Consider the following 13,519-nt stretch of genomic DNA (forward strand, 5'->3'; position numbering starts at 1 on the left):
TTGAGATAACCACAACCAATTTCAAAACAGAAAATCAGTTATAACTACCACTTCACCAACGGCTAGTTTTGGCTGATGAATGAGTCTCAATATCTGTTCCCTCCCCGAGCCTTCACCGACTCTGGTCACAGCTTCAGCTCGCTCTCTATACTTCATATTTGCAAAGGGCATAATCCCACAAATCTCCACCTTGACCTTGCAAAGAAGAATAATCAATATCTAACTTCCTTCTCAACCTTGGTACTTGACTCTAACACTCCACAATCTCCACCAACTCCAAGCAATGTTTAAACTTAGAGACCGGCAGAGCCTTTGTTAACATATCAGATGCATTTTCCTCTGTTGGGACCTTCACAACATCTATTCTCCCATTCTGAATTTCATCCCGAATGAAATGCCTTCTAACATCAATGTGTTTACTCCTTTCATGGAACATTTGATGCTTTGCTAAGCATATGGCTGAATTACTATCACATTTGATCTTCACTCTAGTCTGCTCAACCCCAAAATCATCAAGTATCCCCTGCAACCATTTCCCTTCCTTTACAGCCTCAGTCAGTGAGATATACTCAGCCTCGGTTGTGGATAAAGCAACAACTGATTGTAAATTTGACTTCCAACTCACAGCTGTGCCAAAAAGTGTAAAGATGTAGCCACTCCGAGATTTCCTATTATCCAGATTGGCTGCATAGTCTGAATCACAGAAACCTTCCAGAATATCATCATCTTTAGACCATGCTCCACCTCCAAAATGCAAACCAACATTCATTGAACCCTTTAGGTACTTTAAAATCCATTTCAAAGCAGTCCAAAGTTCCCTGCCCGGATCTGACATGTATCTACTAGCCACACTGATTGCATGGGCCACATCTGGCCTGGTGCAAATCATCAAGTACATGACACTCCCAAAAATATTTGCATATGGGATTCGGCTCATCTCTCTCTTATCCTCTTCTGTCTTAGGCATTTGTTCCCTGCTCAACTTGAAATGGTTGGCCAAAGGAATGGACACTGATCTTGCATCTGTCATCTGATATCTGCTGATCACTTTACTAACATAATCTGCCTGGACCAGCCTTAGAACCCTCCTTTTTCTATCTCTGAAAATATCCATTCCTAGGATTCTCTTAGCCTCCCCCAGATCTTTCATGTCAAACTTCAGTCTTAGATCATCTTTAATAAGCTGAATCTCCTTCTTGTGAGAGCCATGTCATCCACATACAGCAGCAGCAGGTAAGCAATAATCTCCTTTCCTCTTTTCTTCACATACACACAGCTATCAAAGCTAGATCTTTCAAACTTCATAGCCATCATGTGCTCATGAAATTTCAAGTTCCATTGTCTACTACTCTGTTTGAGCCCATATAGGCTCTTCTTTAGCAAACACACTTTCTGCTCCTCTCCAGCTTTCTCAAAACCCTTAGGCTGCACCATGTAGATTGTTTCTTCTAAATCCCCATGTAGAAAGGCCGTTTTCATATCGAGTTGGTGCAATTCCCAGGCAAAATGAGCAGCAAGTGCGAGCAAAATTCTTATGGAAGTGTGCTTCACCACTGGTGAGAAAACCTCTGTATAATCAACTCCCTCCACCTGTGTGAACCCCCTTGCTACCAACCTTGCCTTAAAACGTATTGTTTCAACTTCTCCCACCTCCACCTTCTTCTTGAAAATCCATTTGCAACTGATCAGCTTTTGAGTTTCAGGATCTCTGACCAAAATCCATCTCATAGGTTGAAGGCTCTGCCCTCATTGCCTTTATCCATTTCTGACTTTCCCTGCACCTTATAGCTTCCTCATAGGTTGAAGGCTCTGCATACAATAACACTTCAGCCACGCATAGAGCAAAAAAACTCATATCATAATCAGAGAACCAACTGGGTGGTCTGGTGCTTCTTCTTGGTCTCTGATTCAGATTTGTTGGTTGTTGAACATCCTCACTTTGAGTTGTATCTGGCTGTTCTATCTGCTCTCCACCTTCTTCCATATCCTCTATGGCTTCAGGTTCTTCCTCAGAATCAAACCCACCAGATCCCTCTCCCAACTCAAAATTCTGTTGGTCTGCAGGTACCAGCTGTTTCTTAAATGGCATCTCATCCTCATTAAAACTGACATCTCTACTTATAACAATTTTCTGATCGCCCCTCTCTAGACTCCAAAGCCTGTAAGCTTTTACACCATCTTGGTATCCAAGCATAACACACTTCTTGGCTCTTGGCTCTAGCTTGTTCTGCTTTATGTGTGCATATGCTGCACATCCAAAATTCCTCAGAACAGAGTAGTCACTGATGCTCCCATACCATCTTGCATCTGGAGTTTCATCTGATATAGCAGATGAGGGACACTTGTTTATCAATAGTGCAGCAGTAGATAAAGCCTCGGCCCAAAAAATCTTGGGCAGGCCAGATCAAAATAGCATGCACCGCACCCTTTCAAGTAGAGTTCGGTTCATCCTCTCTGCAACCCCGTTTTGTTGAGGATTCCTGGGGGCTGTCCTGTGCCTTTTAATACCTTTGCACTTGCAAAACCCCTCAAATTCAGCAGATAAGAATTCCATCCCTTTGTCAGTCCTCCACTCATGGATTCTACTTGAGAAGCCCCCAGAGGTCACTGTAGGCATACATGAACGGCCTAGTGGAGGTGTGCTTTCCAGATGAGAAAGATAATTTCTTTGCCTTTCCTAGAATGCATGGTTCACATTTCTTCAAACCTTCTGAACCATTTATCTTGATGGCACCCTGCTTGGCCAGCAACTCATGCTTTGAGAGTAGGTAATGTGAGCTGATCCAACAACCGTCTCAGCCTGCAAATAATATAGGCTGTTTCTCCTCTTGGCTTCCATGATGACTCTTGAATCCTTTGTTACTTTTAGTATTCCAGATTCATAGCTGAACTTATACCCTTTTGACTCCAACAGACCCAGAGATATAAGGTTTCTCTTAATTTGTGGAATGTATCTTACTTCAGTCAAGACCTTGATACTGCCATCCATCACCTTGAGCTTTATGCTACCAACCCCTTTGACTTCACATGTCTGGTCATTGCCCAATATCACAGATCCTTGGCTAATTTCAAGGTTTTGAAACCAAGATTTGTGTGAACAAATATGGAAAGTACATCCTGAATCCATGATCCAAGACTCCTCAATGGTATTTACACCTTGCACATTCAAGGCCTCAGGATTCTCAACTTCTTGAGTCACATCTGCAGTTTCTGCATCACTAGACTTCTCTTGTTCTTGCTTCCTCTTCCAAGCAAAACATGCCTTCTTGAGATGTCCCGGTTTCTTGCAGTAATGGCAGCTTCTTGTTTCCTTTCCACCCTCATTCTTGTCCTTCTCTTGTTTCTTTTGAAATTTCTTTTTCTTTCCTTTCTTCTCACTGTGCTTCATGTAGAGACTCTCTGCCAAAGGATCACTAGATTTAGTTGTGGTCCTCTGGGAATCCTTGAGTTTCAAGGCTGTGTGAACTTCCTCATAGGTGATCTTTGACCCTCTGCCAAGAAGCATGGCATCCTTAAAATGCTCATAACTTTTGGGGAGAGCATTCAGCAACATCAGGGCCTTGTCTTCATCTTTGATCTCCTCATCTATGCTCTCAAGATCATCTATGCACTTGCTAAACTCCTCAAGCTGTTCAGCTACACTCTTCCCATCAGTGATCTTGAATGTCAGCAGCTTCTGCTTCAGATGCAGACGATTAGCCAGGGACTTAGTCATGTATAATGACTCCAACTTCGACCATACACCAGCCGCAGTCTCCTCTTTGGAGACCTCCCTCAGAACCCTATCCGTGAGATTAAGAATTAAGGCGTTGTATGCTCTGTATTGCATACCCTGCAGCTTTGCTTTCTCCTTCTCATCTGGTTCAGGCTTCTCTTCTTCCTTGCTACCTTGATTCAAGATCTCCCACAAGCCTTGCTGCATCAAGATCGCCTTCATCTTGAGTCTCCACAACCCGAAATCATTGTGACCGGTGAATTTCTCTACTTCGAACTTCGTTGCAGATATTCTTCAAACAGTTGGCGTGCTTCAACCAGAGAGACAGGTTTCTAGACCAAGAACTTGATATAAAAACGCCCAAGAAAAACCAAGATCAAGCACCTTCCCACAGACGGCGCCACTTGTTAGGATGAAACTACCGATTGAAGACTATCTCAAACAAGAAAAGTAAAGCACTCTTCAGTAATTACGTGGTTCGGCAAAGGCTGCCTACATCCACGGAGAAGTCACTCGAAGTTTATTGAATCAACACTCTCAAGAAGATGGCTCACACTTACAAATTGAATGCTCTAAACTAATCACAAGCTAGAGCTCACAAACCCCCAATCTGCTGTGTGTGTGTGTGTTTTCACTCTGCTATACAAACTGAGAATACCGAGCTAAAAAAAATAGAAGACTTCAACTTGAGATAACCACAACCAATTTCAAAACAGAAAATCAGTTATAACTACCACTTCACCAATGGCTAGTTTTGGCTGATGAATGAGTCTCAATATCTGTTCCCTCCCCGAGCCTTCACCGACTCTGGTCACAGCTTCAGCTCGCTCTCTATACTTCATATTTGCAAAGGGCATAATCCCACAATGAGCAGTAAACATTCTGACTTTATTCTTTTCTAATGTTTAACATTCTGACTTTAATTTTTTTCAAGTTTAGCTTTACTAATTAGATATAAAGCCCAATAATTAGACTGTTATTTCAATTTTGTAGTTTTAAATTTAGGACATTTTATGATTTAGCTTTATAGTATTTTTTTAACTTAACTTACAGCCACTGAATTCTCAACTTGGAATTTAGTGACAGCCCAATGAAGAAGAGATCCGCAGCCAGTTTTTTTAGCTTGGTGGAAATCTTGTTACTTAATAAACAAGCGAGAAATACCAAGAGATTGTTCTCTCATTTGCAATAGCATAATCTTGAGGAATGAAGAATGACTTGGCTGAAATATTTGTGACTTTGAAAATTGTTGACTGAGATTAATACTCCATAGATTAACTTGTACTGCGCTACTACTTCAATCTATCTAGCTAGGTTAATATCCTCAAAACTAATATAAGACCAGTGAAACTAATTTAAACAAAAAACTATGTAGAACTTTTGATCAAAAAATCAATTCTTTTTGTAATCAACCAACACGTGTTAGATCAATGAGATGAGATTGTTAGTTGTGATTTGTGAATACATGTCCAGAAAACCAACAGAAGGAGATAAAGATGTGTTTTGATCAGATATTATGCCATTTTTCAAGGGGTAATAGTCATACCTAACTTACCAAGATAAAAGAAATGATAAAACTCTAAACAAAGATGTATGAATAAGAGGAGCACATATCACTTTTTCACTTTAATCCATATATAATACTGACATTATCTATCACTTGATATTTTGATGCAATAATATTTTGCCTAATGTGAGAATAAGAACAAAATAAACATAGGCATGTTCTTCTTTTCCATTTAGTTAGTATGTCATCAGTGGCTAAATTGCCAACTACTACTAAACAAGTTCTTCTTTTCCATTTTGTTAAATATTTCCACACCCGCAGCTAACTTTTTCCTTTTTTTTTTTTTAAACTTGAAAATCAGACTGACATCGGATTTCGTCCAGGGGTAGCCTTCCATCGGCCACTGACTCCACGCCGTCGGCTCTCTGCCACATCCCAACCAGCGGCGAAGTAAGTGAAGTTTCTGTGATACTACTCCCTCCGTCCTCAATTAAGAGTCACACTTTGAACGGACACGAGTTTTAATAAATGTAAAGAAAAGTTGGTTGAAAAAGTTAGTGGAATGTGGGACCCATATTTTTTATATTAGTTTTATAATAAAATGCGAGTGAATTGAGTTAGTGGAATGTGAGACCTACTTACTATTTATGTAAAAATGAAGCGTAATTGGGAACGGATCTAAATGAAAAAAGTGTGACTCTTAATCGGGGACAGTGGGAGTATTATTTAAACTTCATTTTTTTGGTTCCTTCAATGTTGGGCTACATTTTTTCGACTAGACTTATAGCCCACTAGACATATAGCCCACTAACCCACTAAATAACATGTGAACATTGCTTAATCAAGCAATTCAATACAAACCATATTCAACCCACACACAATTAGTTTACAAATGAACAAAGCTTAATAGAGAATTCAATACAAACCGAATTCAATTCACACACAATTTGACAATAGTGAACAAAGCTTCATCGAGCAGTTCAATACAAACCAAATTCAATCCACACGCAATTATACAATACTTCACACATTCAACATTTGAATTATTGCACACCATCATAGTCAATTCAAACACAACATCATTCAAATATAATATCATATTCAACAACAAGATTGAAGCTCGAAGGAGGAGAAATGTAACCTGCAACACAAGAAAAATAAAATTAAAGACGATATTGAACAAAGCTTCATCGAGGTTTATTAAACTTTAGCTAGGAATATACCCTTTAGAGAAAGGTAAGATGCTGTTTTCATTGAGCACCATAAGTGGTAGTAATAATCAGTTATTCTCCAAAGAATCAATGCTCAACCTGTAAAATTAGCAACAATACAAAAGAGTTCTCTTGTTATAAATACAAATAAATGAAAATAAAAACATAATGACAGGATTAGACTTTATGATTTTATTTTGCCAAGTAATTTTCAAGAGCTTATAAGCCTCAAATGAACCAATACCTTGTAACTATGGACACATAGGAAACAAAAATAGTAAAGATGTGTTTGGTTTGATGAGTAGTGCCTAATTTAAAAGGATCAAAGAATTATAAGAATTTGTAATTATTAATGATATGAAGAATGAAAATAAGAGCAAATACAACTACTAATTTGCAACTGCCAAGCGAATTTTCACTCTCGTTGCCACAAAAATTCAAATTCTACTATTTCAATGGAACATATATAAAAATTAGCTCAGATAATAGATTTTATTAAGAGTTTTGAGATAGCTAAAATTTCAATTCATCTTATTAAACAGTGGATTAACTTGTACTAGTAAAAGCCTTCTTAAGAGTTCTGTTAGCTTTAATTAAGACCAATCAAACAAGAATAAATCTAATACTAATAATAAAAAACGATTCTTTTTGTAATCAATTAACCAACACCAGTAATGTTAGAGTAGAATCCTTTAATAATTTACATCTTGGGATATAATTATTGGTTTAGTTAATTCTCGGTAACATAATTGCCTCAGTTAGTAGGAGATAAAGATGTGTTTTGGTTAAACAAAGTATATATGAATAGGAAGCAAACACTACTTAGAATTTGTCACATGAACTTAATTTGCGGTTTACTATCCAAAACTTTGCAATTTATATAGGGTGTGTGATACAGGTGCGACGTCGGTGCAGCACGAGGTCCAACTTACGGGGCAGGAGGAAGAGGGGTCGGAGGAGCCGAACTGTGAAACGGTGGAGCGAGGGAGGCCCTCGCCAAGAGAGACGAAGAAGCAGGGGAAGCCGAGGAGGAGGACAAGACCACCCGTTCGATTTGGCGACTTCGTCTCCAAATAGAGCGTGGGAATTTATAGAATCGTTTTATTATTATTGCTAGACTTATGTTTTGTTTTATTTTGGGCTTCTGTTATTTTTTTATTATTATTTCATGAACAATTGGGTCGAGCAATTTATAAGCTCCGTTCCGGGTTTTCTTTGTTGGTTCTTTCCCGGGCCGTAAAGTCGAACCAACCCTAGGGTCCTTAGAATATAAATAGGCGCTGAATTCATCAATAAAGCAGACAAGAATTACGCCTACTTCCTTCTCTTTTATTCTCTCTGTTTCTCAACCCTAAGCGGTCGTCGGGATTCCGCCTCCCGGGACTTCTCTCTTCTCAGCTCCGACCTACGTTGAGAGGAAGACTCTTAACAAACTGGTGCTTTCACCGAACTCATGGATATTAGTACTTCGGAGGTCGGACGTTCGACGGGATCTACAGGGGTTCGATCGTCTACGACGCTAAGCAACACGAGCGTATCAGCTGGATCGGGTAATGTGGAGCCGACGCCCATAGCAACGATGTTCGAGCACATTCTGGCTTCTCTGGCACGGTTCGAAACGCGAATGGATGATTTTGATCGTCGATTGGTTCCGCCGCGTTCGGGTACGACCCATAGCCTGGGTCTTCCTTCGCATTGGTTTACCGACGCTCTGCCGAAATCGCTTCCGAATTCAATTCCTACGCAGTCAGTGGTGACCAGTATACCGCCTCCTCCGCGTTCATCGTGGGAGCAGTCGGGGTCAGGGACGGGAATTGGTGGAGGAAACCTCACAGTCAGTTCTGCCTTGCCGCCGTTTTCCATGCCGAGTTTGTTGGGAAGTTTTGGGTCTGGTTCGCAGGCTAGTACGGGCCCGCTGACATCGTGGGATCCTCCGGGGTTCACGCAGGGGGTAACGCTGCCGTCGGGACGTCAGCAGACTTCGTGGGACAACCCCGATGTGGCACAATCAAGGAGGTCAGCGAGCATGGGAACAGCCGCGGGATGTCAAGATGAAACCACCGCGCTTCAATGGCTCAGACGCTGTGAACTGGATTGCTCGGTCCAGTATTATTTCGATCACCTTATGATGCCGGAGGCCTACCGCCTTCATTATGCAGTGATGCTTTTTGAACAACAAGCAGCAGAGTGGGTGTTTAATTATCGTGCCAGCAACCCGATTGTACTTTGGCACGACTTCTTGGAGGACGTGCGGCGACATTTTGACCCGCAGAGTTTTGAGGATTATTTGGGCTTGATTGCTAAACTGGTACAGACGGGTTCCCTAGCGGACTACAACGCGACCTTTGAGTCGATGCGGAACCGAATCCCCAATATCCCAGAGTCTACTTTTCTACCCATTTATATCGCCGGACTCCAGCAACCGGTTCAAAGTCAGGTCAAGCATAGCCACCCGCGATCAGTAGCGGCGGCGATGGCATTCGCCATTGAGTTCGATTGCAGTGTCGAAAAGCCAGCGGCACAACCGGGACCTCAGCGCCGAAATTGGCCTCCCAGGGACCAAAAAGGAACCCCAGCGGCGGGTCCTCAGCAGCCCCAATCGCAGGTAGCAACAAGACCGGTTTACGCTAGGGGTCCCGACTATTCTAAGTTGCCGGTCATCCACTTGACGGCGGCACAGCGGGCAGATCGCACCCGTCGCGGGTTGTGTGTGTATTGCGAGGAGAAATGGGTGCAAGGGCATGCTTGCAAACGACCTTTTTTGGCTTATATGGGTGCGGAGGATGGTGAGGAGACGGAAGAGACAGACATGCCCACGGAGCATCAGGAGCCGAAGGTGATCACGACTGACCTCTCCCACATATATGCTATGGAAGGGCGTCAGCGGCCTGAGGCTATGGAATTCAAGGGGACGATTGGCGCCAACCAGGTGGTTATTTTGGTGGATACAGGTAGTTCCCATGACTTTTTGCATCCTCGTGTGGCGCAGAAATTGTCGCTTCCCTTAACTGCGATTAAACCGTTCCGTGTCTATGTGGGTAATGGCGAGTCACTGGTTTGCTCACACGCTAGCTTGCAGACCCGTGTTGTGATTCAGTCGCAGATATTTTTGATTGACTTACATATACTCCCTGTTCATGGACTGGATGTAATACTCGGATTGGCATGGCTGAAATCGTTGAGGCGGGTGACGAGTGATTTTGTAGACGGAACTTTGGAGTTTATACGCAATGGGATTCCGATACGCTTGAAGGTAGCTGCTCCACTTGTCCAGCCAGCCTCTCTCAAGGTGGTTGCGCGGTTGCTGACTTTGAAGGGAGCGGCGGAGTTATTTGAGATGGTCACGGTGGCCGGAGTGGATGACCTCAACCCCACGGTTGATCCACCCCAATTTTCTGATGATCTGGATCCCATGATTTTAGCAGTGTTGCGTTCGCATGAAGCAGTTTTTCGCACCCCTACGGGTGTGCCACCGCCTCGTCCCTTAGATCACCGCATTCATTTGCTGCCAAACTCCAAACCGGTCAATGTGCGTCCTTATAGATATCCCTACTTCCAGAAGAATGAAATTGAGAAGCAAGTTAAGGAGATGTTAGCCTCGGGGGTTATACGGCCGAGTCATAGTTCGTTCTCCTCGCCAGTGTTACTCATCCGAAAAAAGGATGGATCCTTTCGGTTCTGCATTGACTACAGGGCCTTGAATACAATCACGGTGCCGGATCACTTCCCTATCCCGACTTCGGATGAACTGTTTGATGAGTTGGGAGCAGCCCGTTTTTTCACCAAGCTGGACCTACGCTCCGGGTACCATCAGATTCGGATGCATGCGGATGACGTTTTCAAAACAGCCTTTCGAACTCACGATGGCCATTTTGAGTTCTTGGTCATGCCGTTTGGCTTAACTAACGCCCCTTCGACGTTCCAATCTGCCATGAACACTATCTTTCGGCCGTTGCTCCGACTCTTTGTTATCGTCTTTTTTGACGATATTCTGGTCTACAGCCCCACCTTGGAGTCCCATGTTCGCCATTTACACGAGGTACTCATGATTTTGAAGGCTAACTTTTTTTTGGTTAAATTGTCCAAGTGTACTTTTTGCAGCACGAAGGTAGAGTACTTGGGACATCTGATATCCGCGGGCCAGCTGAAAGCCGACCCAGAGAAAATCGCGGCTATGGTTGCGTGGCCTGCCCCGTCGTCCGTCAAACAATTACGCGGATTTTTGGGCCTCACAGGATATTATAGGCGTTTTGTGGCAAACTATGCTACAATTGCAGGGCCACTGACCGAGCTCCTTAAGAAGGACGCTTTTACTTGGTCTGCCGCTGCAGATGACAGTTTTCAGGCGCTTAAGACCGCGATGACGTCAGCACCGGTGCTCAGATTGCCGGATTTTTCTAAGGTATTTTGTATAGAGACGGATGCTTCAGATTTTGGTGTAGGTGCGGTGCTCCTTCAAGAGGGTCACCCGCTGGCGAGTGTCGTCGACGTACCATTAGGAGCTGTATGCGATAGTGGAGGCAGTGCAGAAATGGCGCTAGTACTTGCTTGGGCGAGAATTCGTGATTCGAAGTGATCAGCGGAGTTTAAAAGAATTATTGCATCAGATTATCCAAACCCCGGATCAACAATTCTATGCTAGAAAGCTGATGGGTTATAAGTTTCGTATCGAGTATAAGGCCGGGGCATCCAATAAAGTTGCGGATGCGTTGTCACGACGAGATATGGTGCCGGGCGATGGCGAGGCTGACCGCGAACTCACGGAGGCGGCGCTGCGAGCGCTAGTGGCACATCAAGTGCCAGAACTTTTGGAGAGGTTGCGCGCGGAGACGGACACGCTGGACGAGCTGCTCGCCGTGCGGGCACTGATTGCAGAGGGTAAGGCAGAGGCGGGTTGGTCTTTTGTCGGGGGTTTGCTCTATCGGGGTCGCCGAATCTACGTGGCTGAGTTGTCTGCGGTTAAATTACCACTGCTCCATGAACACCATTCGACACCTCAAGCTGGGCATCCGGGCGTGGAGAGGACGTTTAGGCGGCTGGCAGCTCAATTTTAATGGAAGAATATGCGTCGGGATGTGAAGAAGTATGTGCAGGCGTGCGTGGAGTGTCAGACGACTAAGTATTCGACGCAGAAGTCAGCGGGGTTACTGCAGCCGCTACCCGTTCCTTCGCAGGTTTGGGAAGACGTATCAATGGATTTTGTGACGAGCCTCCCTCAGTCCCGGGGTTTCACTACAATCATGGTGGTGGTTGATAGATTGTCCAAGTATGCGCACTTTGCGCCGTTGCCACCGCATTTCAACGCCTTGAGGGTGGCGAACCTTTTCATCGAAACGGTGGTCAAGCACCATGGATTTCCCAAGACATTGGTCTCGGATAGGGACTCGGTTTTCTTGAACGATGTATGGGAGGAAATGCTACGTTTAAGTGGGACTAAATTGCACTTTACTACCGCGTATCACCCGCAATCCGACGGGCAGACAGAGGTCCGGAATCGGGGGTTGGAGCAGTACTTGAGGGCGTTTGTCGCAGATAAACCGAATAAGTGGGTCAATTTCTTGCCGTGGGCAGAGTTGTCACTAAATTGCTTCTTCCATGAGGGTTTAGGGACATCTCCATTCAAAGCACTGTATGGGCGCGATCCCCCTCCGTTGGTGGCCTCGGAGCCGTCAAGGTCCACCCCCTCAGATGTGGCGTCTCTAATTCGTCAGCGGGGTGAGTTAATTGTCGCGTTGCGCGATAATTTGGAGAGGGCGCAGCAACGGATGCGGGCCGCGGCGAATAAGCATCGTAGGCATGTGGAGTTTGAAGTAGGGGACAAAGTGTTGCTGAAGTTACAACAGTATAGACAGTATTCCGTAGCCAAGCCGCTGTCTTCAAAGTTAGCACGCAGGTTTTTTGGGCCGTTTGAGGTGCTCGAGCGCATTGGACAAGTGGCGTATCGCCTTCGTTTACCAGATGGCAGCCGGGTGCATAATGTTTTTCATGTAAGCTTGCTTCGCCCCTTTGTGCAGGGTCGCCGGACGCAGTAGCCTTGCCGCCTCTGTTTGCGCGGGGCAGGCCGGTTGCGAGGCCTCTAAAGTGGGTGTCCAGCCGCACGGTGTGGCAGAATGGGGCGCCATTGGAGGAGGCATTGATTCAGTGGGATGATGATGGGGGGGCGACACCGACGTGGGAACCGCTTGAAATGGTACGACGACGTTTTCCGGACATGATCCTTGAGGACAAGGATGTCGCTAACCCGGGGGGAGTTGATACAGGTGCGACGTCGGTGCAGCACGAGGTCCAACTTACGGGGCAGGAGGAAGAGGGGTCGGAGGAGCCGAACTGTGAAACGGTGGAGCGAGGGAGGCCCTCGCCAAGAGAGACGAAGAAGCAGGGGAAACCGAGGAGGAGGACAAGACCACCCGTTCGATTTGGCGACTTCGTCTCCAAATAGAGCGTGGGAATTTATAGAATCGTTTTATTATTATTGCTAGACTTATGTTTTGTTTTATTTTGGGCTTCTGTTATTTTTTTATTATTATTTCATGAACAATTGGGTCGAGCAATTTATAAGCTCCGTTCCGGATTTTCTTTGTTGGTTCTTTCCCGGGCCGTAAAGTCGAACCAACCCTAGGGTCCTTAGAATATAAATAGGCGCTGAATTCATCAATAAAGCAGACAAGAATTACGCCTACTTCCTTCTCTTTTATTCTCTCTGTTTCTCAACCCTAAGCGGTCGTCGGGATTCCGCCTCCCGGGACTTCTCTCTTCTCAGTTCCGACCTACGTTGAGAGGAAGACTCTTAACAGTGTGTTCCATCTCTTTGATGTAAAATGATGGAATCATGGAACATGTATAATTTCAGTATTTTTTTTTTTTGAGAAATTTTATAGATGGATAATTATCCCCAGACATAATGGAAATTTTTACTGGAGCTCATTTTCCCTTTTTCATTTTAATTCACAACAATATTATCATGTACAATTGAAAGGGACCACTAAAATATTATACACATATAGAAATCAATATTTTCTTCTTACTCATTTTCTTACTATAAATTTGCAGGTAAATGAAACTCGACAAAAGTAACGAATAAAAATG

General features: G+C 44.1%; 1 protein-coding gene across 1 annotated transcript; it reads left to right on the forward strand.

The window, feature by feature from the left end:
* The first annotated feature begins 7,886 nt into the window (after positions 1 to 7,886).
* Positions 7,887 to 11,009, forward strand: LOC125193165. The gene has a single exon (XM_048090915.1). It carries the CDS (start codon positions 7,887 to 7,889, stop codon positions 11,007 to 11,009), a length of 3,123 nt encoding a protein of 1,040 aa, XP_047946872.1.
* Positions 11,010 to 13,519: the final 2,510 nt, after the last annotated feature.

This window comes from Salvia hispanica, chromosome 6 (genome assembly GCF_023119035.1).
Source record: "Salvia hispanica cultivar TCC Black 2014 chromosome 6, UniMelb_Shisp_WGS_1.0, whole genome shotgun sequence".
Classification (NCBI taxonomy): domain Eukaryota; kingdom Viridiplantae; phylum Streptophyta; class Magnoliopsida; order Lamiales; family Lamiaceae; genus Salvia; species Salvia hispanica.

What these genes read in the sequence shown, in the direction of transcription:
- LOC125193165 (XM_048090915.1), top strand. Translation starts at nt 7,887, where the DNA reads ATGGATATTAGTACTTCGGAGGTCGGACGTTCGACGGGATCTACAGGG.